The sequence below is a fragment of the Aethalodelphis obliquidens genome, unplaced genomic scaffold (assembly GCF_003676395.1).
Source record: "Aethalodelphis obliquidens isolate GAN/ISIS:26980383/991018 unplaced genomic scaffold, ASM367639v1 scaffold59, whole genome shotgun sequence".
Classification (NCBI taxonomy): Eukaryota; Metazoa; Chordata; class Mammalia; order Artiodactyla; family Delphinidae; genus Aethalodelphis; species Aethalodelphis obliquidens.
In genome coordinates, this window is record NW_020838003.1 from 4489742 (window position 1) to 4517188 (window position 27447).

General features: G+C 36.9%; 2 protein-coding genes across 3 annotated transcripts in view; one reads left to right on the forward strand and one right to left on the reverse strand.

The window, feature by feature from the left end:
• Nucleotides 1-3447, forward strand: part of ART3 (ADP-ribosyltransferase 3 (inactive)) — a 35987-nt gene extending 32540 nt beyond the window's left edge. The window contains exons 10-11 of the mRNA XM_027087474.1: nucleotides 246-275; nucleotides 1903-3447. Of these exons, the coding sequence (XP_026943275.1) occupies nucleotides 246-275; nucleotides 1903-2039 (167 nt within the window). The 3' untranslated portion in view covers nucleotides 2040-3447. The remainder of the gene's footprint in view (nucleotides 1-245; nucleotides 276-1902) is intronic.
• Nucleotides 3448-4106: 659 nt separating this feature from the next.
• Nucleotides 4107-27447, reverse strand: part of NUP54 (nucleoporin 54) — a 37857-nt gene continuing 14516 nt past the window's right edge. The window contains exons 6-12 of one of the 2 annotated variants that reach the window (XM_027087472.1): nucleotides 27223-27419; nucleotides 25510-25564; nucleotides 24986-25079; nucleotides 11956-12063; nucleotides 7727-7846; nucleotides 7065-7175; nucleotides 4107-4949 (exon numbers count right to left, since the gene is read on the reverse strand). In XM_027087472.1, coding sequence (XP_026943273.1) covers nucleotides 4821-4949; nucleotides 7065-7175; nucleotides 7727-7846; nucleotides 11956-12063; nucleotides 24986-25079; nucleotides 25510-25564; nucleotides 27223-27419 — 814 coding nt within the window. In that variant the 3' untranslated portion in view covers nucleotides 4107-4820. The remainder of the gene's footprint in view (nucleotides 4950-7064; nucleotides 7176-7726; nucleotides 7847-11955; nucleotides 12064-24985; nucleotides 25080-25509; nucleotides 25565-27222; nucleotides 27420-27447) is intronic. The other variant, XM_027087473.1, reaches the window with a different exon arrangement.

The following is a 27447-nucleotide window of genomic DNA, read 5'->3' on the forward strand; positions in this document are numbered from 1 at the left end:
CACACACACACACACACACACACACACACACACACACACACACACACGGTAAAAAATTTCAAAGCATGCAAATGTTTAAACACTGAACCCTTCCCCCAGTCCCACCTATACCTCTAAAACTAATGCCCTGCCCCTCAGTCCCACACGCAGAGATAACCAAATTAGCTTAATCATTTAATCACATTTTTCTCTTTGGGATACATCTGTGTACAATGCAGTTAACTCAAAATCTGTTTATATTTTAGAAGACAAAAGTCAAGATATCGACAGTCCTGGTAAGAAATATCTCATTTCCTTAGTTGATAAATGTCTGTTTCTGCAATACAGAAAAACTGAGAAATTTATTTTCTCTCAATAAAAGGAACAAAATCTCAAGAGTTTAAAGCATCATATATAACGTATAATGTCATATCCAAATGCTTGTATGTGCAAATGGGGGGGGGGCAACTTGATTTTGCTTCTTAAGCACTCATTTTCAACTATGTATATAGACTGTACTTTTTCGAGCAATGGTTCTCAACCCTGCAACCCAATTCTCTCTTTTTAGAACAAATATTTTATAAAGGTATCCTGAAATAAGATTCATAAATAAGTCCCACTTGCACCATAAGAAAATCAATATAATGTCCTAACTATATAACAAAATTGTATACATTTCAATATGTAAATGCCTAGATTATTCTAGATGTCATGAAGTAGATTGTATTTATTTACACAGAGAAATCTGGATTTAAGAGAGAGGACTGGAAGCTATTCTTTACAAATATAAGAAAATGAAAGTGAAGAAATACCAGGGGCACTAGAATAGAAACCAGTGTTTATTAAAACTACCCCAAAATATTTTGCATATATGTAAAACTTAGGTTCTGGGTTTGAGCATTATAAATAGGTTTTTAACATATATATGTCTAGCAGTGCATTTGAAATTTATGTGCAAGTGGGTCGATTTTTCCTTGTGCAAGACTGTCGAGAGCACTGCAGGATACTGGCCCTCTACTTCCACCCCAGTGCCGTGACAATCAAAAATATACTCTGACAAATTTCCAAACTGCTTTAGGGGGCAATGCAGCCCCCTTGAGAACCACTGCTCTCTAGTAACAAACTAATGCATGAGTGCATCTGCTTGTCCATTTTCCCCATCTGTATACATAGAACTGCACGTTTATAATCATGGCAAGTAAATTTATGAGTTGAAGGTTTTTATAACATTTACTAGTTATTTCTCTTGGTTTCACTTATGTGAGTGGTGATCCCATTTGGATATTTCCAATCAGTCTTCCCTTGTACAGTCTAAACCAAAACACAGCCAGAAGTCAGATATCTGAGTTAAGGGCAGTGTGAAACAGACCATCCTGAGATGGCTGGACTCCACTGTACCTCTCTCCACTAGTTCAGGTGAAAGGGAAGCAGTTTTCTCCAGAGTAGTGTTTTATGTATAGAGGGAAAAAAATTTTTTTATCAGCTTGCAGGGCTGTTTAAAAAATGCAATTTTTTACACTGTAAAATATTACACTGTATATTGGTAGAATATGCATATGAAATATACTATCTTGAAATAGAAAAGACACAGAATTTAACTTCATCTTGCATATACAGAAAATGAAAATTTTAAATTGCCAAGAAATTCTAGAGAACTTGAACAAAAAAACTACCTTGTCTACGTAGATACTAAAAAGCCTGTGAAATCTTAGATAAAACCTAGATCAGCACACCCTGATGATATATATGAAAATATAGCCCCAAATCTGTAATGAACTATACTTATTTTAAAGTTGTCCTGGTTAGAATTACTTCATGTAAAACTCAACCTGGATGTTCACATATTCAGGATATATGGTGTAGGTGGATGAAACTTGATACTAAAAATGACATGTGTCAATGACTATGTCTTCTCATTAACAGCTCCAGCTCCAGGTCCAGTTCCAGGTCCCAAAATCCATACCTCCGCATCATCTGGCAAAATGCTCCTTCCACCGTTTGGGACATTCATCATTTTAATCAGTGTTTCTGCTCTAAATCTCTGTTGCTCTGTAGTCTGATACATTCTTTTTAATTTTTGGGGGGCGGGGGCGCTGATTTATTTATTTATTAGACTCGAGTGCTTTAGTACAGAACGGTACAGAGATGTTTGTGCTTCAATACTTTCAAACACTGAGATTCTGATAATTTCAAGGTAAACAAGTTTCAAGACAGACTAGCTTTTTGATACATTCTTTATTACTTGAAATATGCTACAGGCATCCCACAGAAATCATCAAAAGGAGTGATGTATTTTTCACTTGTTGGCCAAAGTCATTCGATAAAATGAGAATTACATATTAATGTAATTAACAAATTCAGGTAGCTGACCCAGATGTCACAGAATTCATTTTTCACTTATTTCTATATTAATCTTACGATTGCAAAAAACTGTATACTTTTGATTTAATTCAATAAGACTTTAAAATTATTAGCTATAATTTCAGTAGAATTGCTAGATATTAAAATGTCAGTAATGCTAATGGTTAACCTGAATTTAATTCCTAATTAGAATTTAAAGGTGTTCTACTTATCTTTAAAGGATCAAACTTTGACTTCTATTCAAATAGTGTATTCTTTCAGTCTCTTCATTTTCCTTCTATGTATGAACACCTTATATTGTTATAAACACAACAGTTTACCAAGTATTTCACATACGTAGTCCCTAACTTGAACCTCATGTTAACCCAGGAAGGCAGACAGTACTGAATGAATATGTGGGCTCAATAAGCAAGGAAAATGAGTACAGTACAGTAGTCTTTTACCCCAGGTATTGTGGTGGTTGAAAAGTAATTGATTTAGGCATGGGCTTTGGTAACTGACACTTGTTTACACTGCCAGTGTTTCAAAAAAGGACTTAAGGCCACTTTCAGAGATTCAGAAAAACTACATGAAAGCTCAACTAGGTGTTTGTTAGGGGTTCAGTGTGCTTTAATTCTACCATTTACCTCTCTTCATGTTCAGAATTTTGAGTGGACTTACCACAAGAACCAGTTCACAGAACGTCTATAAATTGTGCTGGAGAACACAACTTAGTCCAGAGGCCAAGGTTGGTCTTTTCTTCTCATTTCCACCCAAATCTAGAACTTGGTTATCAGTTGCTTGGAACACAACTCAGGTACAGACCAAGTCCAGTTATCTAACCAGCTACATGAACAAGGACCACAGGCCTTGCCTTACGCATGTAGTCACCAGCAGGATCAAAACTTAGGAGGCTAACTGGGCCTGTCTTTAAAAGGCAGACCCCGCGCCCTATCTAGGGCTTGTGAAATTAGAAACCTAACATACGAGAGGACAAAAAATGAAAGGCTAGAGAAGTAAGCATGCTATGCATGATTAGCCATCTGCCCAACAGAGAATGTGGCTCAATGAGTAACAGGTCTCATCTATTAGATCACCAGCTCTTCCTACAGTGAGCGGGTGTGCAGAGGGGCAAACTCCTTCCACATTCGGCTACATGGATGAGAAAGATGAGAGGTGTTATAAGAAACAGCCCCGTGAACCTTGTTTGTGTCTCCTACACAACTGTTAGCTAGCTAGTCTGCATCCTGACAGATTCCTTCAGTGGGATCTCAGAGGGAGGCCTCTGGATGTACGGTGCATCACACTCCTTACTCCTTGCCATCCTCATAATAAACACAGTGGCACGGTTCATGGGGCTGTTTCTTTTAACACCTCTCATCATAAGACAAAGCATTACGCAGAAATGCAGAGTTAAAGCATTCCAAGAGGGGCCAAAATGATGCAGCCCAGGTGTGCAGTTTGTAGTCAGAAAAATTGTTTAAAATTATCTAGTTGTTAAAGAATCACTATTGTACATTATCATGTCTAATTCACATTTTCCAGTGTTTTCAGATACTAATGATGTATTAGAGAATTCTTTATCCTGGATGATATAGGAAGTAATTTTTATTTGCTGTACCCTAGTCAAAATATATCAGTACTGATATACTTTCCTTAGAGGGTAAAGTCAGACTTAAAGCCAGGTTAAAACTGAAATTCTTGAGCTGTGATTATGATTTAGTATTTGTGTGGACATGAATGGCCATTCTCCCAGAGCCAAATAAAGCACCAGACAGAATTATATGAAAGTAATTATAATCAAGAATTTATTTATAACTTTTCATCTTTTTTAGAAATAAAAAGGTTTAAAAAAAGTTGTAAAAATGATAAAATGTAATTTTGTTATATCCTAATTGCTTAGGTGTGTTCTGTAAATTCCAAATAAGTAAAATAATATAAAAATATATTTTCAAATCTTTATAGAATGAAAAGAAAACCACATTAATCATTAAATACTCTTGGATTTTCTTTACTCCTCCCACAGATGAATTCACAAATATAAAAACTGACATACATTTACATTCTGAAGTACAAATCTCCAACAGCCAAGTAATTATACAGTTTGTTATGTGCAAAGTAGACATTTCCTATTTACTTGCTATGGAGAGCAGAGTACAGGCTCAATGGAGAATAATCATTAAACAATGATTATTTTTAAGAAGAATGCTGTTGTAAAAATATACAATAGGAAATATTTTTGGTAATTATGTACTTCTTTTTTAAAGTAATTACAGCTTTTAGATGTAAATCTTTCAAAGGCTATCTCTGAAGAGCAGTGATGTGACAGTTATTTCAGATTTGATGAATAATAATTTGTCAGGAACCTTCTCAAAAACCAAGTCAGGAGAGAGGATTGTTTTCTTTCTTTTCCCCTCCACGTGGTCAGTTTCATTCTTAAGGAAGGTCTGATATAACAAGAAAATGTATTTCACAAACCTTTAACACAAGTTTGTGAACTGTCAACTGAAGACACCACCTCTGATGTGGATGGTTTCATTCAATCCATGTTCTACCAACTTGATATCTTCTAAGTCATCTTTTATGATGCTAATCAAGTGGCTAAGGCCTTCCTGTTGTTGTTTCAAATGCTAGAAGGAATTTAAAAAATATCAATGTATTTATTAAACTGCACGCTACTCACAGGAAAAAGGCTATTTTTCACTATTTTACCAGCAACACAGCACTTAGTGGCTGCTCTCATTATCTGCATGTTTAAACACTTGTACTATATGTTTTGCTAATACTTTTAAATACAGTAAAATACTACTGTAAAAAGCAATAAAATCAAATATACAATGAACAATATCTGTAACAGAAATTTTACAAAAGATGCAGAGTTTTAAAGGTTCCTTTTATCAACCTTTGATAAAAAACAAAGGTATATTAAAATAATGCAAGAAGGTACTCAAATATAGATGACTAGCAAAACAATCATTCTGAAAACTGAGGATTTCCATGTTTTGAAGTACAAACTGATGATAATAGTGATATAACTACAATTGCTAGCATTTTAAAGAGTCCTTCCCAGATGTTAAGGCAGCTTGAAGAGTTTCATGGGTATTAACTCATTTAAAATCCCTTTGAGCACACACTTTGGGAGTACCATTATTACCTCTTCTCTACAGATAAAGAAACTGAGATACAGGTAATGAGCCATGATGCTTCAATTCCAAAACAATATACCACTTTTCATCATCTTAGGTAGGTGTTTATATTATTCCCAATTTTACTGCATAAACTCTTTTATATAGTTCTTTATTCCAAGATGCTGGAATCTTTCTCAGTTAATTTTATTGTAAATATGAATATAATCAAGTGTATGTATACTTCTCGAGATCCAGAAGCCAAACTAATTTTTAGTTGCATATAACGGCAATATCTGTTGATGACATTTATAACTACCTAAAATCCTCAGGGTCATACCAACCTGCCACGCCAATTAATCCTACCTAATAGGTTCCACAAAGTTTACCATCTTAATATATTTTTTTAGACACAGCTGATGGCTGGATAGCTTTTATTAAACCGATCTATATTTATACTAACGAAACTAAGCTAGAGCAGTACGTCCCAACTTCATAGAAAGTGAGCCGTAGACAAGTGGTTGGAGGTTTCGGCTACCCCAGCCTACACCCAGGTCCCCTGAGGGCTGACAGGATCAGTAACTCTACATATTTATAATTGATATGTGGCATCATGTAAGTTGGGAATATGTGATATAGAGCAGTTACTTCTCAGACTTTGCACATACAAATCACTCTGTGATCTTGAAAAATGTAGCTTTCGGAGTCTAGAGTACGGACTGAGCGTCTGCATTTCTAACGACCCCCCAGGTGCTGCTGCCGCTGCCCACACACGGCAGCAGGGTCTAGGGTACTTCGGTTGTCTGTATTACCTCAGAATTCATCGATGTGGGGGACAGGGGAAGAGAACGATTAACTTTCTTTTGGTGGGAAAATATACATATCATGTCCATTTTAACCACTTTATGTCCAGTCCAGCAGCACTGAGTAAATCATGTTGTGCAACAATCACTACCATCTATCTGTTGAACTTTTTCATCTTCTCAAACTGAAATTCTGTACCCATTAAACACTAGCTCCCCATTCCCCTTCCCCTCAGCCCCTGGCAACTACCATTCTACCCTCTATGAATTGGACTACTCTAGGTACCCCATATAAGTGGAATCATACAACTTTTGTCCTCTTAAACTGGCTTATTTCACATAATGTCTTCAAAATTCACCCATGTAGTGTGTGCGTGTGAGAATTTCCTTCCTTTTTAAGGCTAATATTCCATTGTATATATGCCATATTTTGTTTATTCATCCACCTATGGACACTTGGATTGCTCCCACTTTGGCTACTGTGAATAACGCTTCTATGAACATGGCTATACAAATCATCTGTTTGTTTGAGTCCCTACACTCAATTCTTTTAGGTATGCACCCAGAAGCAGAATTGCTGGACTATATTGTAATTCTATGTTTAATATTTTGAGGAACCATTTTTCACAGTGGATGCATGCACCATTTTTACATTGCTGCTAGCAGTGCATGAGGGTTCCATTTTCTTCACATCCTCTAAACCCTTGTTATTTTCTGGGTTTTTTTTTTTTTTTTTTTTTTTTGGATAATAGCCATCCTAATGGATGTCAAGGGGTGAATTCACCTTTTTAAAAGGTGACTCTAGTGCAACACGTACCTGCTTGATTTCTCGTAACAGATCTGCATCTATGTAATATCTTTCTTCAGATTTGACTGCTCCAAAATGATTCTGCATCCTGATCTGGGACATCAGTTCATTCAGTCGGCCCTAAAAATAATACAGAGTTGAGGGACTTCCCTGGTGTCACGGTGGATAGGACTCGGCACTCCCAATGCAGGGGGCCCGGGTTCAATCCCTGGTCAGGGAACTAGATCCCACATGCATGCCGCAAATAAGAGTTTGCATGCCACAACTAAGGAGCCCGCCTGCTGCAACTAAGGAGCCAGCAAGCTGCAACTAAGGAGCCCGTCTGCCACAACTAAGACCCGGCACAACCAAATAAATAAATAAATAAATAAAAATACTGAGGTGAATTACAACTGCTCACAACATTTCTAAAAGAGAATGTTTTATTTTAAAAGGATAGGTACTACTCTAATTAAAGGTGCCAATTCTCCCTTTGTACATTACTTGAAACACTAATACAAGCCCAAAACATCATGATTAAGAGTCTACATTAGAAACGAAGTTTTGATTAAAAAGAACAAATACTTAATAAAAAACAAGTATACAAAATTCCTCTTTTTGAAGACCAAGTAACATTTCTCTGCAGATACACCTGAAACAGATTCTAGCTTTATGGTCTTATAAGTGCTTACCTTAAACTGAGTAGGGGCATTTAGTTCACACTGAATTGTATCTAGCTGAACTCGCAACTGCTCTTCATCAGCTTGGATGGCATACCCACTCTTCCTCTGAATTTCCTGTTTGATGAGGACCTATACAAAGAAAAGCCACCAACAACGATAGAATCATCTCTTTTCAGTTATGCAAGTAATTTTATTACACATCAATTGTTGAAAGAAATTAGCTGAATACACTAACAATAGAATCATTAACAGTTCAAGATTTGAATTATGTTTGCCCATTTTTATTAGGCAAGTTACATTGTTTCTTTTAATGACTACATAATTTTCATGCATTATTAATAAACTCAAGTGTTCTTGAGGGGCATATATTTTATTTCTAGTCTTGACACTATGAACAATGCTGTAATAAACATTTTTGTATATATATCTTTATTTACTGGTATAGACCCCCAGGAATGAGATTGCTGGGTTTAAAAGTGTGTGTGTTCAATCTTTAGAAGCTGCTAGATTGCTTTCCCGAAGATCCTCCTGATGAGTATTAAAGAGATCATGCAAATTTTTTTAAAAACCTACATTCCCTTGAATGTATTTTTTTTTTTTTTTTTTTTTTTTTGGCCGCGCCACTTGGCCTGTGGGATCGGCTAGCAGGATGTTAGTTCCCCGACCAGGGATCAAACCTGGACCCCCTGCAGTGGAAGCACAGAGTTATAACCACTGGACCACCAGGGAATTCCCCCCTTGAATGTTAAAGGACCATCTTTTAATGGTTAAGAACTACTTTGCATCTGTTCTTCTGTGAACTGCCTTTATACATTCTTTGCCCGTATTTCACTTGGGGTTTTTTAGGTCAAATTATAGGATCTCTGTATAATACAAACACTACAACTGAAATCAGTGCTGTTTGCAAATTCAGATTTTTCTTTTTCTGAAATCACTTTACTATTGACAAATGGCTTCTGTTACCTTTTACTATACAAAATTTTCTAATTCTTACATAGTCAGTTTTGTTTTACAGTTTCTGGCTTTCTAAGAAGCTAAAAGTCTCTCCAGTCCCTAGGTTGTACGTGCAGCCTCATAAATTTCTTAGAGTTGAGTCTTTAATACCCCTTATTTTTGTATATGGTGTGATACAGTTGTCTAATTTTATTTTCCAGATGGATAGCCAGTTACTCTAGCATTACTTATTAAATAAACCCACTGAATTGAAATACCACCTCTGTCATATTAAGATACATGTGCGTCTATTTCTGGATTGTCTATTCTTTTCTATGGATCTTTACATCCAATCCTACACCAATCCCATATTGATTTGATTACAAGAGCTTTAAATAGGTTCTAAAATTGGATAAGGCAAGTCCCCTTCACTATCTTTTTTGTTCCCCCCAGCAGCTATTCTCAAAACAATTATTTATGAACTGAAAGATTTCAATTTTTTTAAAGTTGTAATTCATTTTTAAATTTTATAAAGTAGATATTGTCTTCTCATCCAAGAATATGGTTTATCTGTCTATTTGTGAAAACCTTAATTCAGATTGTATATTTTCCTCAAATTTATTCCTAAGTATTTTACAGTTTTTTCATAATAGTGAATGAACTATTTTCCTATTTCCATTAATAGTATAAAGAAACACTGATTTTTGTACATTTACCTCATACTGAGCCATCTTGCCACATTAATTCTATAGTTTATTTCCTTGGGTTTTCTAGATATACAATCATGTCATCAGCGAAAAGAGATGATCTCTTTTCAATCTTTATACTAGTTAACTACCCTGCTCATTACATTTATGAAAACATATATTTTCCATGTGTTGCTATGATAAATTATGTTGACAGATATCCTGTTATAAAACCAACCCTCCATTCCTGAAATAAACCTTACTCAAAGTATATTCCTTTAGAATTTGATAAATAGCTGGATTCTCTTCACTTATATTTCATTTAGAATTTCTGCATTTGTTTTCTTTGGTCAGATTTATTGAGGTATAATCCACATACAACAAAATTGACCCTTTTTAGGTGGACAGTTCTATGTATTTGGACAAACACAAGTTCCCATCACCACAGTCAAGATACAGAACATTTCCATCACCCCAAAAAGTTCCCTCCTGCCTCCTGTAGCCTCCTCTCCCTTACCTCCTGCTCCTAGCAACTACTGATCTGTTACCCACCTCCAGTTGTACCTTTTGCATGAATCATATAAATGGAATCATACCACATGTAGCCTTTCAGTCTGGCTTCTTTTGCTTAGCATAATTTGCATCTCTACTAGAATTATCTGCTTTATAAATTTTTGTCTTGGGGTACTAAAAACAGATGTAAAATGCTGCCACTGCTCTGAGAAACAATTTGGTAGTTCTTCAAAAAGTTGAACATAAGAGTTACCGCATGACCAAGCAATTCTTATCCTAGGTTTATGCATCCAAGAGAAACAAAAGCATAAATCCACACAAATACTTGTACACAAGCGTTAATAGCAACATTATTCATACTAGCCAAAAAGTGGAAACAACCAAAATGTTTATCAATTGATGAATAAATTAAAATGTTGTATAGTCATACAATGAAATATTATTCATCAATAAAAAGGAATGAAGTGCTATTACATGCTACAACATGAATGAACCTTGAAAATATTATGCTATGTGAGAGAAAGCCAGTCAAAAACTACCACATACCATATGATTTCATTTATATGAAGTGTCCAAAAGAGGCAAATCCATACAAACAGAAAGTGGTTGCCTAGGGCTGGGGGGGTTTGGGATGAAATGGGGAGTTGCTGCTAATGGGTATGGAGTTTGTTTTTAGAGTGATAAAAATGTTCTAAAACTGACTGTGGTGATGGTTGTACAAAACTATGAATATACTAAAAATCACTGAATTACATTAAATAGGTGAATTGTATGGTATATGAATTATATCTCAAACTGTTTAAAAAAATCCATATTTTTCATTTTGTCTGAAATAAAGTAACTTTGGAATTAGCTCTTTAATGGTTAGACAAAATTCAGCAATGACACTATCTGACCTTGGTGCTTTTTCCATGGTTGATCTTTAATAACTTTCCCAATTGCTTCTATGGTATTTGTCTATTTAAGATTTTTCTCTGTAGATCAATTTTGCTAGAAAATCATCTGTTTTCTCTAACTTCTCAGTTTACTGCTGTGAATTCCATTGCAGTATTTTCTTATTCTCTTGTGTATATCTGTGATAATGTCTCCTTTCTCACTTCTAATTTTTCTTTACCTTCTTCAGGCTCATGAGATGAGTCTTTTATTCCTTCTTCAGACTCATGTTTTGCCATTTTAATGGTCTTTTTTTCTTCTTAAACTATTTATTTATTTGGCTGTGCCAGGTCTTAGTTGCAGCATGCAGAATCTTTTAGTTGCAGCGTGCAGGATCTTTAGTTGCAGCATGCGAACCCACAGCTGCAGCATACAGGATATAGTTCCCTGACCAGGGATCAAACCCAGGCCCCCTGCATTGGGAGCGTGGAAGTCTTAGCCACTGGGCCACCAGCGAAGTCCCTTAATGGTTTTTTCAAAGAAACAGCTTTTCCATTTAATCTTTCTATTATGATTAATTTTTAAAATTTATTTCACTTTATCTTTATTTCTCTCTTATTGGTTTCTGTTGGCTTATCGATAGTATTTTTCTAACTTAAGATCAGTACTAAGTTCTTTACTTTTTGCATCTGTACTTTTAAAAATGAAGATTTTTTTAAGGTTATAAATTGTCCTCTGAGTGCAGCTTTTGCTGTATCCCATTGATTCTGCTATATAATGTTTGTTTTCATGATAATTTCAACTTTTGTTGCTGTTCATTCTTTTACTTCCTCTTGTTAATTTGCAAGTTCTATTGTTTTTCATTCATTAACAGTTACACTCCCTTTTCTAGCACTCAAAATCAAAACTGTATTTTTCTACTATTTTTATGAAAACCAGATATTAATGATCTGATGCATACTTTTCTTGCACCACGATGATTTTTTTTTCACTGCTTTCCCCCCACCCTCTCAATAAAATGCTAATTTTAGGATATTTTCACGTCCTTCACCCAGTCCTGTAAGATCTCTCCTCCAACTTCCAGGTTTTAATGAGAAAGTTTGGTACTTTCAGTTTCAGACTATTATTGTTATTTCCTTTTAGTCTGTTTTTTTCTATTGTAAAAATCCATATTTAGCATTTCCATCATGTATACAAGTCTTATAAATGTTGGAAAAAAGTCCAAATTACTACCTGTAAGGTTCTATGGGAAAGGTCCATGAGTTTCCTCTTGTATTGTGCAATTTTGGCCATAGTTGTAGTTTGATTCTTCTGTAATTCACCAATATCTTCAGATATGATCTGTTTTTTTAAAAAAAAATTTTTTTAAGGTAAATCAAATATAGGTATCACAGCTATTTATCAGGTTTACCTATATGCAAAAAATGAGCCTAAGATTCATCTTTCAAAATATAAACTCCTTTCCTTTAAATCTCCTTTTATATTTCTTCCCCTTTTGTACATTTAAAAATTAAAAAGTACCATTCAAAAATTTCTTTAGAGCTCCAGAAAATTTAGTGATGAGGCAAAGTGTATAGAAAAATAATATACTTGTTGGGCTTCCCTGGTGGCGCAGTGGTTGAGAGTCCGCCTGCTGATGCAGGGGACGCAGGTTTGTGCCCCGGTCCGGGAAGATCCCACATGCCACGGAGCGGCTGGGCCTGTGAGCCATGGCCACTGAGCCTGCGCGTCTGGAGCCTGTGCTCCGCAACGGGAGAGGCCACAACAGTGAGAGGCCCACGTACCGCAAAAAAAAAAAAAAATAATACACTTCAGAAATAATTAAGGAACTTGAAATAATACTGTAGAACAGAGCCAACAACCAGGCCATTAATGGAAAAAGTTAAGATCTATAAAGTGACATGCAGGAGGGGCCTAAAATGTAGTATATAGTCCAATATCAATTGTAAAGGAATATTATGGAGGGATATGCTCACAGTAGAGGGGAAAAGGAAGGATATCACACAACTGAAGACATTTTTATGTCTCTGGATCTTTGATTTGCTCTTTCCCTAGCCTGAAATCCTACTGTTCCACCTTATGAAAGTCTTAACCTTACAGAGTGAGTTAAAATCCTATTTAATTATAGCTTCCCAATCAAAATTAACCCCATTATTGTTCCTATCATAATTAATCATTCTATGACACTGGCTTACATTGAGATGTTATAAGTAAGAGGGTAAGAAGATTGTACAAGACATATTTTAGCATGTCTACCTACACATATCACCTTTTAAGGAAACTTTCCAATGCCAGGCCATGTTGAAGGGACAAAATTAGGTGACCATATTTTATATTACGTAACCCAGGCACCCTCCCCATCTCAGTTTTGAAAAGTTGGCAGGGCTTCTAGACAAAAAGAGTAATTATTCTTCTATACCAGCAATACTAAGAATAAAAGAAATGTTACCCACTCCCAGTATTTATTGACAAACACTAAAACAGTCTAGGAATTAACCAAGAAAAAATGCCTATGATTTTTAAAGAGCTTATTTTAAAAACTGTTACAAAGAACACGAGAGACCTCAATGAGTAAAGAAACAACATGTTCATAATGGAATAATTTAATATTATTAAGATTTAATTATCTACAAATTATATATTTAATGCAATTCCAACTAAAATTCTAGCATTTTGATAAACTCATTCTAAAACTGTTATAGAAGAATGAAGATCCATAAAGAGCTTAAAAATGTGAAAAGAATAAAGATTGGAGATTCACTCTACCAAATATATTTAAGATATACTACAAAGCCATAAGAGTAAAAAAATGTGAAACTGATTTAAGAACAGACTACATCACATATATATGGGAACTTGGTTTGATAAATGCTTTCTTTGATAAATCATTGAAGAAAATAGTTTTTTTGTGAATGACATTGGAAAAACTGACCCACTATTTAGAGAAAGTTGGGTTCATATCACTTAGTATATATAAAGTGAACTCCACGAGGACAGACGACTCAAATGGGAAAGGTTAAAGTCTAAAATCATAGAAAAAAAAATATAGGAGACTCTAAGACCTTAGGTGAGGAATGATTTCTTAAGCAAATTCCCAAAAAAGAAAACACAAGGCCAAAACAAACCAATGGATATCATTACATTAAAATTAAGGTTTTCATAAACAACAAGATCCTACTGTATAGCACAGGGAACTATATTCAATATCCTGTGATACACCATAATGCAAAAGAATATGAAAAACTATATATATATATATATATATATATATATATGTAAAACTGAATCACTTTGCTGTATAGTAGAAATTAACAGAGCATTGTAAATCAACAACAACAAAATAAGGGTTTGCTGTTCAACTATGGACACTAAAGACAGAGTTAACAGATGAGAAAAGTAGGAGATATTTAAAATGATATAAACAGACTAGGGGTTAAAATCTATAATAAATGATGAACTCCTGAAATCCAAAAAGAAAAGACATGACGCCCAATAGAAAAACTGGACAAGATAGACTAGGTACATGCCATTCTATCTCTCCTGTTGAAGACAGCCGTAAAATGAACATAATGCATGGGCAACTACCTGAGGACTCTGAAAAATGAAAAGTGGCAGGAGGAAGAAGACACGAATTTGAAGTATCACTGAACCAGTGGTGAGTTTACCATTATTTGCCTCTCTGGCAGCCCCTCAAGTTTGGTTTCAACACGGCCCAAAACCTGGAAGTTTTGGGCTGTGTTGAAACCCAGCTCTAGCTCTAGTGCAAGGAAATACATTATGGTATCTAGAAAAGAGTTTCTCAGTTTTAACACTATTAATTCGGGCCAGATAATTCTTTGTTGGAGTGCTACTGTTCTGTACACTGTAGGATACTTATCAGAATCCTGGCTTCTACCCACTAGATGCTTGTAGCATCCCCCCAACCGCCCAGCTGTAACAACCAAAGAAGTCTCCAGATACTGCCAAATGTGCCCTGGGGGACAAAATCACCACCACCACAACCCCCAATGAGAACTACTGCCCTCGAGCAACCACTAAAAACACTGATAGTTGAAATGACAATAAATTAAAAACAATACTAAAAAACGTCCAAATAACACAGAAGAATGCAAAAAAGAGGAAAAATAGGAAGGAAAAATAGAGTGAACAGTTAACAATAAGATTGTAGGTCTAAATCTAAATTTTATGCTGTCTACAGAAAATGTACTTCAAATATGATAAACGTAGGTTAAAAGTAAAAGGATGGAGAAAGACATACCATACAAACACTAATCAAAAGAAAGCTGGAGTGGCTTTATGTTAATATCAGAGAAAGTAGACTTCCAGAGCAAAGAGGATTCCCAGGGATAAAGAGGAACATTATGGAAAAATAAAAAGTATATATGCCAAAAAATGTAACAATCCTAGATACTTAGCTACTTAACAGCAAACCTTCAAAATACATGAAAGGAGAAAAAGACAAATCCACAATTGTAGCTGGAGACTTCAACTCTCCTCTTACAATAGAACTAGTAGACCAAAAAATCAGTAAGAATATAGAAAAACTGAACAATCTATCAAATGGATCTCACTGACATTAACAGAAAACTCCAAGAATAGCAGAATCCACATTCTTTTCATAGGCACGTAGGTTAAAAACCTTTACAAAGTTAAGGACTTCCCTGGTGGCGCAGTGGTTAAGAATCTGCCTGCCAATTCAGGGGACGTGCGTTCAAGCTCTGGTCCTGGAAGATCCCACATGCCACGGAACAACTAAGCCCATGCGCCACAACTACTGAGCCTGTGCTCTAGAGCCCATAAGCCACAACTACTGAGCCTGTGTGCCACAACTACTGAAGCCCATGCACCTAGAGCCCATGCTCCACAACAAGAGAAGCCACCACAATGAGAAGCCCACGCACCACAACAAAGAGCAGCCCCCGCTCGCCCCAACTAGAGAAAGCCCGCGTGCAGCAACGAAGACCCAATGCAGGGGGGACCTTGAAGATGGCGAAAGAGTAAGACGCGGAGATCACCTTCCTCCCCACAGATACATCAGAAATACATCTACACGTGGAACAACTCCTACAGAACACCTACTGAAGGCTGGCAGAAGACCTCAGACCTCCCAAAAGGCAAGAAACTCCCCACGTACCTGGGTAGGGCAAAAGAAAAAAAGAAAAAACAGAGACAAACGAATAGGGACGGCACCTGCACCAGTGGGAGGGAGCTATGAAGGAGGAAAAGTTTCCACACACTAGGAAGCCCCTTTGCGGGCGGAGACTGTGGGAGGCGGAGGGGGGAGCTTCGAAGCCGCGGAGGAGTGCACAGCAACGGGTGCGGAGGGCAAAGCGGGAAGATTCCCGCACAGAGGATCGGTGCTGACCGGCACTCACCAGCCCGAGAGGCTTGTCTGCTCACCCGCCGGGGCGGACGGGGCTGCGAGCTGAGGCTCGGGTTTCGGTTTCGGACGGAGCGCAGGGAGAGGACTGGGGTTGGCGGCTTGAACATAGCCTGAAGGGGTTAGTGCACCACGGCTAGCCGGGACGGAGTTCGGGGAAAAGTCTGCCCCTGCCGAAGAGGCAAGAGACTTTTTCTTCCCTCTTTGTTTCCTGGTGCTCGAGGAGAGGAGATTAAGAGCGCGGCTTAAAGGAACTCCAGAGACGGGCGCGAGCAGTGGCTAAAAGCGCGAACCCCAGAGACGGGTGCGAGCTGCGGCTAAAAGCGCGGACCCCAGAGACGGGCGGGAGACGCTAAGGCTGCTGCTGCCGCCACCAAGGGGCCTCTGTGCGAGCACAGGTCACTCTCCACATCCCTTTTCCGCGGAGCCTGTGCAGCCCGCCACTGCCAGGTTCCCGGGATCCAGGGACAACCTCCCCGGGAGAACACACGGCGGGCCTCAGGCTGGTGCAACGTCACACCGGCCTCTGCCGCCGCAGGCCCGCCCCACACGCAATGCCCCCCCACCCCGGCCTGAGTGCGCCAGAGCCCCCGAGTCAGCGGCTCCTTTAACCCCGTCCTGTCTGAGCAAAAAACAGACGCCCTCCAGCGACCTACACGCAGAGGCAGGGCCAAATCCAAAGCTGAGCCCCTGTGAGCTGTGAGAACAAAGGAGAGAAAGGGAAATCTCTCCCAGCAGCCTCAGAAGCAGCGGATTAAAGCTCCACAATCAACTTGATATACCCTGCATCTGTGGAATACCTGAATAGACAACGAATCATCCCAAATTAAGGAAGTGGACTTTAGGAGCAAGATCTATGATTTTTTTCCCTTTTCCTCTTTTTGTGAATGTGTATGTGTATGCTTCTGTGTGAGATCTTGTCTGTATAGTCTTGCTTCCACCATTTGTCCTAGGGCTCTATCCGTCCATGGTTTTTTAAAAAATTTTTTCTTAATAATTAATTTTAATAACTTTATTATACTTTACTTTCTTTCTTTCTCTCCTTCCTCCCTCCCTCCCTCCCTTCCTTCCTTCCCTCCCTCCCTCCCTCCTTTAGACAACGAATCATCCCAAATTGAGGAGGTGGTCTCTGAGGGCAAGATTTATGATTTTTTCCCCCTTTACCTCTTTTTGTGAGGGTGTATGTGTACGCTTCTGTGTAAGATTTTGTCTGTATAGCTTTGCTTCCAACATTTGTCCTAAGGTTCTATCCGTCACTTTTTCTTTTCTAAATATTTTTTAATTCAATAACTTTATTATACTTTATTTTATTTCTACTGTATCTTCTTTCTTTTTTCCTTCTTTCCCTCCTTCCTTCCTCCCTCCCTCCTTTCTTTCCTTCTTGCCTTCTTTCCTTCTTTGCTTCTTTCTTTTTCTTTCTTTCTTCCTTCCTTCCCTCCTTTCCTTCTTTCTTTCCTCATACTTCTACTAATTCTCTCTACTTTTTCTCCCTTTTATTCTGAGCCGTGTGGATGAAAGGCTCTCGGTGCTCCAGCCAGGAGTCAGGGCTCTGCCTCTGAGGTAGGAGAGCCAACGTCAGGACACTGGTCAACAAGAGACCTCCCAGCTCCACATAATATCAAATGGCGAAAATCTCCCAGAGACCTCCATCTTAACACCAGCACCCAGCTTCACTCAACGACCAGCAAGCCACAATGCTGGACAACCTATGCCAAACAACTAGCAAAACAGGAACACAACCCCACCCATTAGCAGAGAGCCTGCCTAAAATCATAATAAGGCCACAGACACCCCAAAACACACCACCAGACGTGGACCTGCCCACTAGAGAGACAAGATCCAGCCTCATCCACCACAACACAGGCACTAGTCCCCTCCACCAGGAAGCCTACACAACCCACTGAACCAACCTTAGCCACTGGAGACAGACATCAAAAACAGCGGGAACTACGAACCTGCAGCCTGCAAAAAGGAGACCCCAAACACAGTAAGATAAGCAAAATGAGAAGACAGAAAAATACACAGCACATAAAGGAGCAAGATAAAAATGCACCAGACCTAACAAATGAAGAGGAAATAGGCAGTCTACCTGAAAAAGAATTCAGAATAATGATAGTAAGGATGATCCGAAATCTTGGAAATAGAATGGACAAAATGCAAGAAACAGTTAACAAGGACCTAGAAGAAATAAAGATGAAACAAGCAACAATGAACAACACAATAAATGAAATTAAAAGTACTCTAGATGGGATCAATAGCAGAATAACTGAGGCAGAAGAACAGATAAGTGACCTGGAAGATAAAATAGTGGAAATAACTACTGCAGAGCAGAATAAAGAAAAAAGAATGAAAAGAACTGAGGACAGTCTCAGAGACCTCTGGGACAACATTAAACGCACCAACATTAGAATTACAGGGGTTCCAGAAGAAGAAGAGAAAAAGAAAGGGACTGAGAAAATATTTGAAGAGATTATAGTTGAAAACTTCCCTAATATGGGAAAGGAAATAGTTAATCAATCCAGGAAGCACAGAGAGTCCCATACAGGATAAATACAAGGATAAATACGCCAAGACACATATTAATCAAACTGTCAAAAATTAAATACAAAGAAAGCATATTAAAAGCAGCAAGGGAAAAACAACAAATAACACACAAGGGAATCCCCATAAGGTTAACAGCTGATCTCTCAGCAGAAACCCTACAAGCCAGAAGGGAGTGGCAGGACATACTGAAAGTGATGAAGGAGAAAAACCTGCAACCAAGACTACTCTACCCAGCAAGGATCTCATTCAGATTTGATGGAAAAATTAAAACCTTTACAAGCAGAAGCTGAGAGAGTTCAGCACCACCAAACCAGCTTTACAACAAATGCTAAAGGAACTTCTCTAGACAAGAAACACAAGAGAAGGAAAAGACCTATAATAACGAACCCAAAACAATTTAGAAAATGGGAATAGAAACATACATATCGATAATTACCTTAAATGTAAATGGACTACATGCTCCCACCAAAAGACACAGATTGGCTGAATGGATACAAAAACAAGACCCTTATATATGCTGTCTACAAGAGACCCACTTCAGACCTAGAGAAACATACAGACTGAAAGTAAGGGGATGGAAAAAGATATTCCATGCAAATGGAAACCAAAAGAAAGCTGGAGTAGCAATTCTCATATCAGACAAAATAGACTTTAAAATAAGGACTATTAAGAGACAAAGAAGGACACTACATAATGATCAAGGGATCAATCCAAGAAGAAGATATAACAATTGTAAATATTTATGCACCCAACATAGACCCATGGACAGATCATCCAAAATGAAAATAAATAAGGAAACACAAGCTTTAAATGATACATTAAACAAGATGGACTTAATTGATATTTATAGGACACTCCATCCAAAAATGACAGAATACACATTTTTCTCAAGTTCTCATGGAACATTCTCCAGGATAGATCATATCTTGGGTCACAAATCAAGCCTTGGTAAATTTAAGAAAATTGAAATTGTATCAAGTATCTTTTCTGACCACAACGCCATGAGACTAGATATCAATTACAGGAAAAGATCTGTAAAAAATACAAACACATGGAGGCTAAACAATACACTACTTAATAATGAGGTGATCACTGAAGAAATCAAAGAGGAAATAAAAAAATACCTAGGAAATAAAAAAATACCTAGAAACAAATGACAATGGAGACACAACGACCCAAAACCTATGGGATGCAGCAAAAGCAGTTCTAAGGGGGAAGTTTATAGCAATACAAGCCCACCTTAAGAAGCAGGAAACATCTCGAATAAACAACCTAACCTTGCACCTCAAGCAATTAGAGAAAGAAGAACAAAAAAACCCCAAAGCTAGCAGAAGGAAAGAAATCATAAAAATCAGATCAGAAATAAATGAAAAAGAAATGAAGGAAACAATAGCAAAGATCAATAAAACTAAAAGCTGGTCCTTTGAGAAGATAAACAAAATTGATAAACCATTAGCCAGACTCATCAAGAAAAAAAGGGAGAAGACTCAAATCAATAGAGTTAGAAATGAAAAAGGAGAAGTAACAACTGACACTGCAGAAATACAAAAGATCATGAGAGATTACTACAAGCAACTCTATGCCAATAAAATGGACAATCTGGAAGAAATGGACAAATTCTTAGAAATGCACAACCTGCCAAGACTGAATCAGGAAGAAATAGAAAATATGAACAGACCAATCACAAGCACTGAAATTGAAACTGTGATTAAAAATCTTCCAACAAACAAAAGCCCAGGACCAGATGGCTTCTCAGGCGAATTCTATCGAACATTTACAGAAGAGCTAACACCTACCCTTCTAAAACTCTTCCAAAATATAGCAGAGGGACGAACACTCCCAAATTCCTTCTACGAGGCCACCATCACCTTGATACCAAAACCAGACAAGGATGTTACAAAGAAAGAAAACTACAGGCCAATATCACTGATGAACATAGATGCAAAAATCCTCAACAAAATACTAGCAAACAGAATCCAACAGCACATTAAAAGGATCATACACCATGATCAAGTGGGCACCATGATCAAGTGGGGTTTATTCCAGGAATGTAAGGATTCTTCAATATACGCAAATCTATCAATGTGATGATACACCATATTAACAAATTGAAGGAGAAAAACCATATGATCATCTCAATAGATGCAGAGAAAGCGCTTTTGACAAAATTCAACACCCATTTATGGTAAACACCCATTTATGATAAAAACACCCATTTATGATAAAAACCCTGCAGAAAGTAGGCATAGAGGGAACTTTCCTCAACATAATAAAGGCCATATATGACAAGCCCACAGCAAACATCATCCTCAATGGTGAAAAACTGAAAGATCAGGAACAAGACAAGGTTGCCCTTCTCACCACTCTTATTCAACATAGTTTTGGAAGTTTTAGCCACAGCAATCAGAGAAGAAAAGGAAATAAAAGTAATCCAAATCGGAAAAGAAGAAGTAAAGCTGTCACTGTTTGCAGATGACATGATACTATCCATAGAGAATCCTAAAGATGCTACCAGAAAACGACTAGAGCTAATCAATGAATTTGGTAAAGTAGCAGGATACAAAATTAATGCACAGAAATCTCTGGCATTCCTATATACTAAGGATGAAAAATCTGAAAGTGAAATCAAGAAAACACTCCCATTTACCATTGCAACAAAAAGAATAAAATATCTAGGAATAAACCTACCTAAGGAGACAAAAGACCTGTATGCAGAAAATTATAACACACTGATGAAAGAAATTAAAGATGATACAAATAGATGGAGAGATATACCATGTTCTTGGATTGGAAGAATCAACATTGTGAAAATGACTCTACTACCCAAAGCAATCTATAGATTCAATGCAATCCCTATCAAACTACCACTGGCATTTTTCACAGAACTAGAACAAAAAATTTCGCAATTTGTATGGAAACACAAAAGACCCCGAATAGCCAAAGGAATCTTGAGAACAAAAAGTGGAGCTGGAGGAATCAGGCTCCCTGACTTCAGACTATACTACAAAACTACAGTAATCAAGACAGTATGGTACTGGCACAAAAACAGAAAGATAGATCAATGGAACAGGATAGAAAGCCCAGAGATAAACCCACACACATATGGTCACCTTATCTTTGATAAAGGTGGCAGGAATGTACAGTGGAGAAAGGACAGCCTCTTCAATAAGTGGTGCTGGGAAAACTGGACAGCTACATGTAAAAGTATGAGATTAGATCACTACCTAACACCATACACAAAAGTAAGCTCAAAATGGATTAAAGACCTAAATGTAACGCCAGAAACTACCAAACTCTTAGAGGAAAACATAGGCAGAACACTCTATGACATAAATCACAGCAAGATCCTTTCTGACCCACCTCCTAGAGTAATGGAAATAAAAACAAAAATAAACAAGTGGGACCTAATGAAACTTCAAAGCTTTGGCACAGCAAAGGAAAACATAAACAAGACCAAAAGACAACCCACAGAATGGGAGAAAATATTTGCAAATGAAGCAACCGACAAAGGATTAATCTCCAAAATTTACAAGCAGCTCATGCAGCTCAATAACAAAAAAATAAACAACCCAATGCAAAAATGGGCAGAAGACCTAAATAGACATTTCTTCAAAGAAGATATACAGACTGCCAACAAACACATGAAAGAATGCTCAACATCATTAATCATTAGAGAAATGCAAATCAAAACTACAATGAGATATCATCTCACACCAGTCAGAATGGCCATCATCAAAAAATCTACAAACAATAAATGCTGGAGAGGGTGTGGAGAAAAGGGAACACTCTTGCACTGCTGGTGGGAATGTGAATTGGTTCAGCCACTATGGAGAACAGTATGGAGGTTCCTTAAAAAACTACAAATAGAACTACCATATGACCCAGCAATCCCACTACTGGGCATATACCCTGAGAAAACCAAAATTCAAAAAGAGTCATGTACCAAAATGTTCATTGCAGCTCTATTTACAATAGCCCAGAGATGGAAACAACCTAAGTCCCCATCATCGGATGAATGGATAAAGAAGATGTGGCACATATACAGAATGGAATATTACTCAGCCATAAAAGGAAACGAAATTGAGCTATTTGTAATGAGGTGGATAGACCTAGAGTCTGTCATACAGAGTGAAGTAAGTCGGAAAGAAAAAGACAAATACTGTATGCTAACACATATATATGGAATTTAAGAAAAAAAATGTCATGAAGAACCTAGGGGTAAGGCAAGAATAAAGACGCAGACCTACTAGAGAACGGACTTGAGGTTATGGGGAGGGGAAGGGTAAGCTGTGACAGGGCGAGAGAGAGTCATGGACATATACACACTAACAAACGTAGTAAGGTAGATAGCTAGTGGGAAGCAGCCACATGGCACAGGGATATTGGCTCGGTGCTTTGTGACAGCCTGGAGGGGTGGGATAGGGAGGGTGGGAGGGAGGGAGATGCAAGAGGGAAGACATATGGGAACATATGTGTATGTATAACTGATTCACTTTGTTATAAAGCAGAAACTAACACACCATTGTAAAGCAATTATACCCCAATAAAGATGTTAAAAAAAAAAAAACCAATGCAGCCAAAATAAATAAATAAATTTATTTTTTAAAAAAACCTTTACAAAGTTAAAAGAATTGAAATCATACAAAGTTCTCTGACCATAACAGAATTAGACTAGAAAACAACAGTGTAACAGAAAAATCTCCAGACACTTGAATATGAAACAAGTCTAAATAATCCATTAGTCAAAAAAATCCAATAGTCAAATAGAACACTCAAGGGAAAAGAAAATATTTTTAATGAATCAAAGATGACAAATAGAACATTATGAAAATTTGAGGGATTCAGGTAAAGCAGCGCTTAGAAGGCAATTAATAGCATCAAATGCCTTTATCAGAAGTCTCAATAACCTAAGCTGCTACCTTAAGAAACTAGAAAAAAGAAGAGAAAAACCCAAAGCAAACAGAATAAAGGAAATGGTTATGAGCAAAAATTTATGAAACTGTAAACAGAAAATCAGAAGAAGAAAATCAGCAAAACCAAGAATTTGTTCTTTGAAAAGATCAATAAAATTGATAAACCTCTAGCAAGACTGATAAAAATAAAGAGAAATAATAGCTTCTTTGGCTTTACTGTGAAGAACTTTGGTCACACCCCATTTATAGTACTATGGACAACTCATTTTAAAAGTGATGCCAATAAATTCAGTGTATCCAGCCTAAGATACTAAGGCCTGGGTATCATGTCACATTAAAAAACTATGCTGGAATTTTTAGCCAGAGAAAATAATACTAAAAAGGAAGAATGATTATGAAGTTCAAATATCTGTAGGGCTATCATAGGAACATAGTGATTACCTACAAAACATGCCAGAGAAAACAGGTGTAAATTATAGCAAGGCAGATTCTGGATCAATGTAAGAAAGAGAACTTGTATCAATTACAGCTGACAATGAAATGGGTTGCTTCATAAAACAGTAAGCTTTACATTACTCAAACAGAGTCCAAATGAATATCTAATTAGGAATTCCATATAAGAGAACATGGAGGTGATGTCTAAGCACCTTTAGGCATTTGATTACAAAAGTCTACTTCATAAAATATTAAGTAGATTTAAGCATTCAATAATTTAAATTTGCTTCATTAACCTACAAATTATAATACACTATGACAACATAATCATAATTGTAGCCTTCATTTTCAAAAGTGTTTAATAAAATAATATGCATTCTCTGGCTGGAACTGAAAATAACAGTCTAATTAATCTGTTAAAGTCAACAATTCTGGGACTTCCCTGGTGGTGCAGTGATTAAGAATCCGCCTGCCGATGCAGGGGACACAGGTTCGAGCCCTGGTCCGGGAAGATACCACATGCCGTAGAGCAACTAAGTCCATGCGCCACAGCTACTGAGCCTGCGTTCTAGAGCCCACGAGCCACAACTACTGAAGCCTGTGCACCTAGAGCCTGTGCTCCGCAACAAGAGAAGCCACCGCAATGAGAAGACCGTGCACCGCAAAGAAGAGTAGCCCCACTTGCCGCAACTAGAGAAAGCCTGCATACAGCAACGAAGACCCAATGCAGCCATAAATAAATAAATAAATAAATTTGTATTATATTAAAAAAGCCACAATTCCAAATTCATTGTTAAAATATATCAAATCAGATTTACATGATTTTGGAGGCTCCATAATGAAGAAGTTATATAAAAGTATAATTGCTAATTTGCAGTATATACTGTATTATCTCCCCTAAGACAGAACAGTAACTAAAACACATGGTAAAAAGAAAGGTCTGTAAACCCTATACTACTCCTAGGGCCAGAGAATGAAGATAGATTCTTACATCTAATCTGGTCTGATGCTGCTTAGTCATCTGATCTTGAACCTTCAGTCTTCGAAGAAGTTCTTTGAAACCCACCATTGGTACAGGAATTAACCTGAAGAAATACAAGTGGTCAATTTTCAGACCTAAACCTATTATTACAAAATACACGGTAAGGTTTTCATAATAACACTCATGTAATTTCACTGTATTTCTAGGGTTCGAAGGCAGATCTATGACTATGAAATCAACAATGTTACACCACAGAGATTTCACCTAACCTCCTTATTTTACGAATGAGGAAATACAGTTTGGTCAAAAACTGCATTATTAAATGCAAATATATAATTAGGGTACTAGTACTCAGATTTTAATGTTTTCACCACACTATGCTGCTTTACTATAATCAGCATTCTTTAAAAAGCAAAGAAAAGGAAAATAAACTCACCTCGAATGTAAGAATTATAGTTAACAGCTTGCATTTGTTTGCTTCCCTGGTAGTAAATATTAGTTCTTATATGAAAGCAAGATGAAGATACACTTACTTTTCAGAATCAGGGTTATCCACCTTGGCTTGTTCCCAGATAATTGGATCAACACCTACCACAAAGAAGAAATATTTTTTCTAAAAGGAACTATTTTCCATTTTTATAATATTTGTATGGGAAAAGCCCTGCTAAAGTAAGACACAAAACCTAGAAGCTGTAATGAAAAATGATTGTCAAATATGACCACAACAACAAAAAATTGTAGGATAAAGCTAAAAAAAAAAGTGACTTGAAAGCAAATATCTATAACCTATAGGGTAATAGATTAACCTCCAGAATATAGAAAGAGCCCCTCTAAATCAGAAAGACAAAAAATTTAATAGAAAATGGGCAAACGACATGAATAGGTAATTCACAAAAATTATAAACATGGGACTAATAAACATACAAAAAGCTGGTCAACTTTAGTAGTAATCAGGGAAATGCAAATGAAAATATTAATTTTTTGCCATCAGAGTGGCAAAATTAAAGACTGATAATCTCCATTGTTGGCAAAAATAGAGCAGAATGAGAAAACATTAGAAAAATTAAAAATATGAGGAAAAGTAACACATTCCTGTTATGAATGTAAATGGTAGAACTTCCCCTGGAGAGCCATTTGGCAGTTCTAACAATATGTTAAGTACAGTCATCCCTCTGGCATCCACAGAGAATAGGGTTCAGGCCCACCCCACTCCTTGGGGATGCTCAAGTCCCTTGTAAAAAATAGCGTAGTTTTTGCATATAATCTACACCCATCCTACCACACGCTTTAAATCATTTGTAGGTTACTTATAATATCTAATACAATGTAAATGCTTTGTAAATAGCTGCCAAGGCGCCGCAATTCAAATTTTGTTTTTTGGAACTTCCTAAAATCTTTTTTCTCCTATTTTGGAGCTGTGGTTGGTTGAATGTGCAAATGCAGAACCTGCAGATGTGGAACTCCCAGATACAGAGGGCTGACTGTATACATAATCTTGACTCAAAAATTTCAGTACCAGAGATTATTCTAAAAAAATACACACCTATGTGTTCTAAGACATGTTTACAAGGATGTTAATTGTTGCATAGTTTATAACAGTAAAAGGTGGAAACAACCTAGAGGTTAAATTCAGTAAGGTACATCCACAGTATTCCACGCAGCTTTTAAAAAGAATAAGATTTATCTTTATGTACTGACATGGAAAATACTAAGAAATACTATAAGTAAAAAGGCAGGTTGCAGTAAATGTATAGTGCAGAATACTTTTTTCAAGGACTTAGTATACATATGCTTACATTAAAATTACAGATAAAGTATTAATAAAGTTCAATAAATTATTGATAATAGTTACTTCTATGGAAGAGAGGTAAAGATCTATCACACAGTCAATCTAGAAACTTTTATGGTGAGAACACATTCAGGTTTTTACTTGAATACTTAGATAAGAGATAAGCTAGACAAAAATAAAATACTAAGATTACATTGTCTTTGGGTAGATGGAGTATGGACTATTTTTCTTTAGTTCATCATTGCCCAAATTTCTAACAAACATACTAGCTATATAATAGAAAAAACTAAATGAATGAATACAATAAAAATACTCAAAACTATGTCCCAAATAAGCAGACACAATAAGCTGACACTGGTGTTATTAATATTAATAACCAAGCAACACCTCCCAAAACAGAGGAAGCATGTATTTCTAAATTTTTCATTTCCTCAACTCCATGACTCTGGAAACATACCAGCAGGAGGATTCTGTAAAAGCTGTTTGATCTGTGCAGGAGAAAGTTCTGTTCTAGTCATAGAAAGGGTTACACCAAGTTGCTGCAACTGTGTTTTTATATTGGTTTGTTCAAAATGGGCATATAGTGTTGTAGCTGGAACTCTTCTTGAAGTACCATTTGGAGAACGCTCAACAACATAAATGACAACTTCTGTCCTGGGGGAAAGATAACCAAGTTATAAAA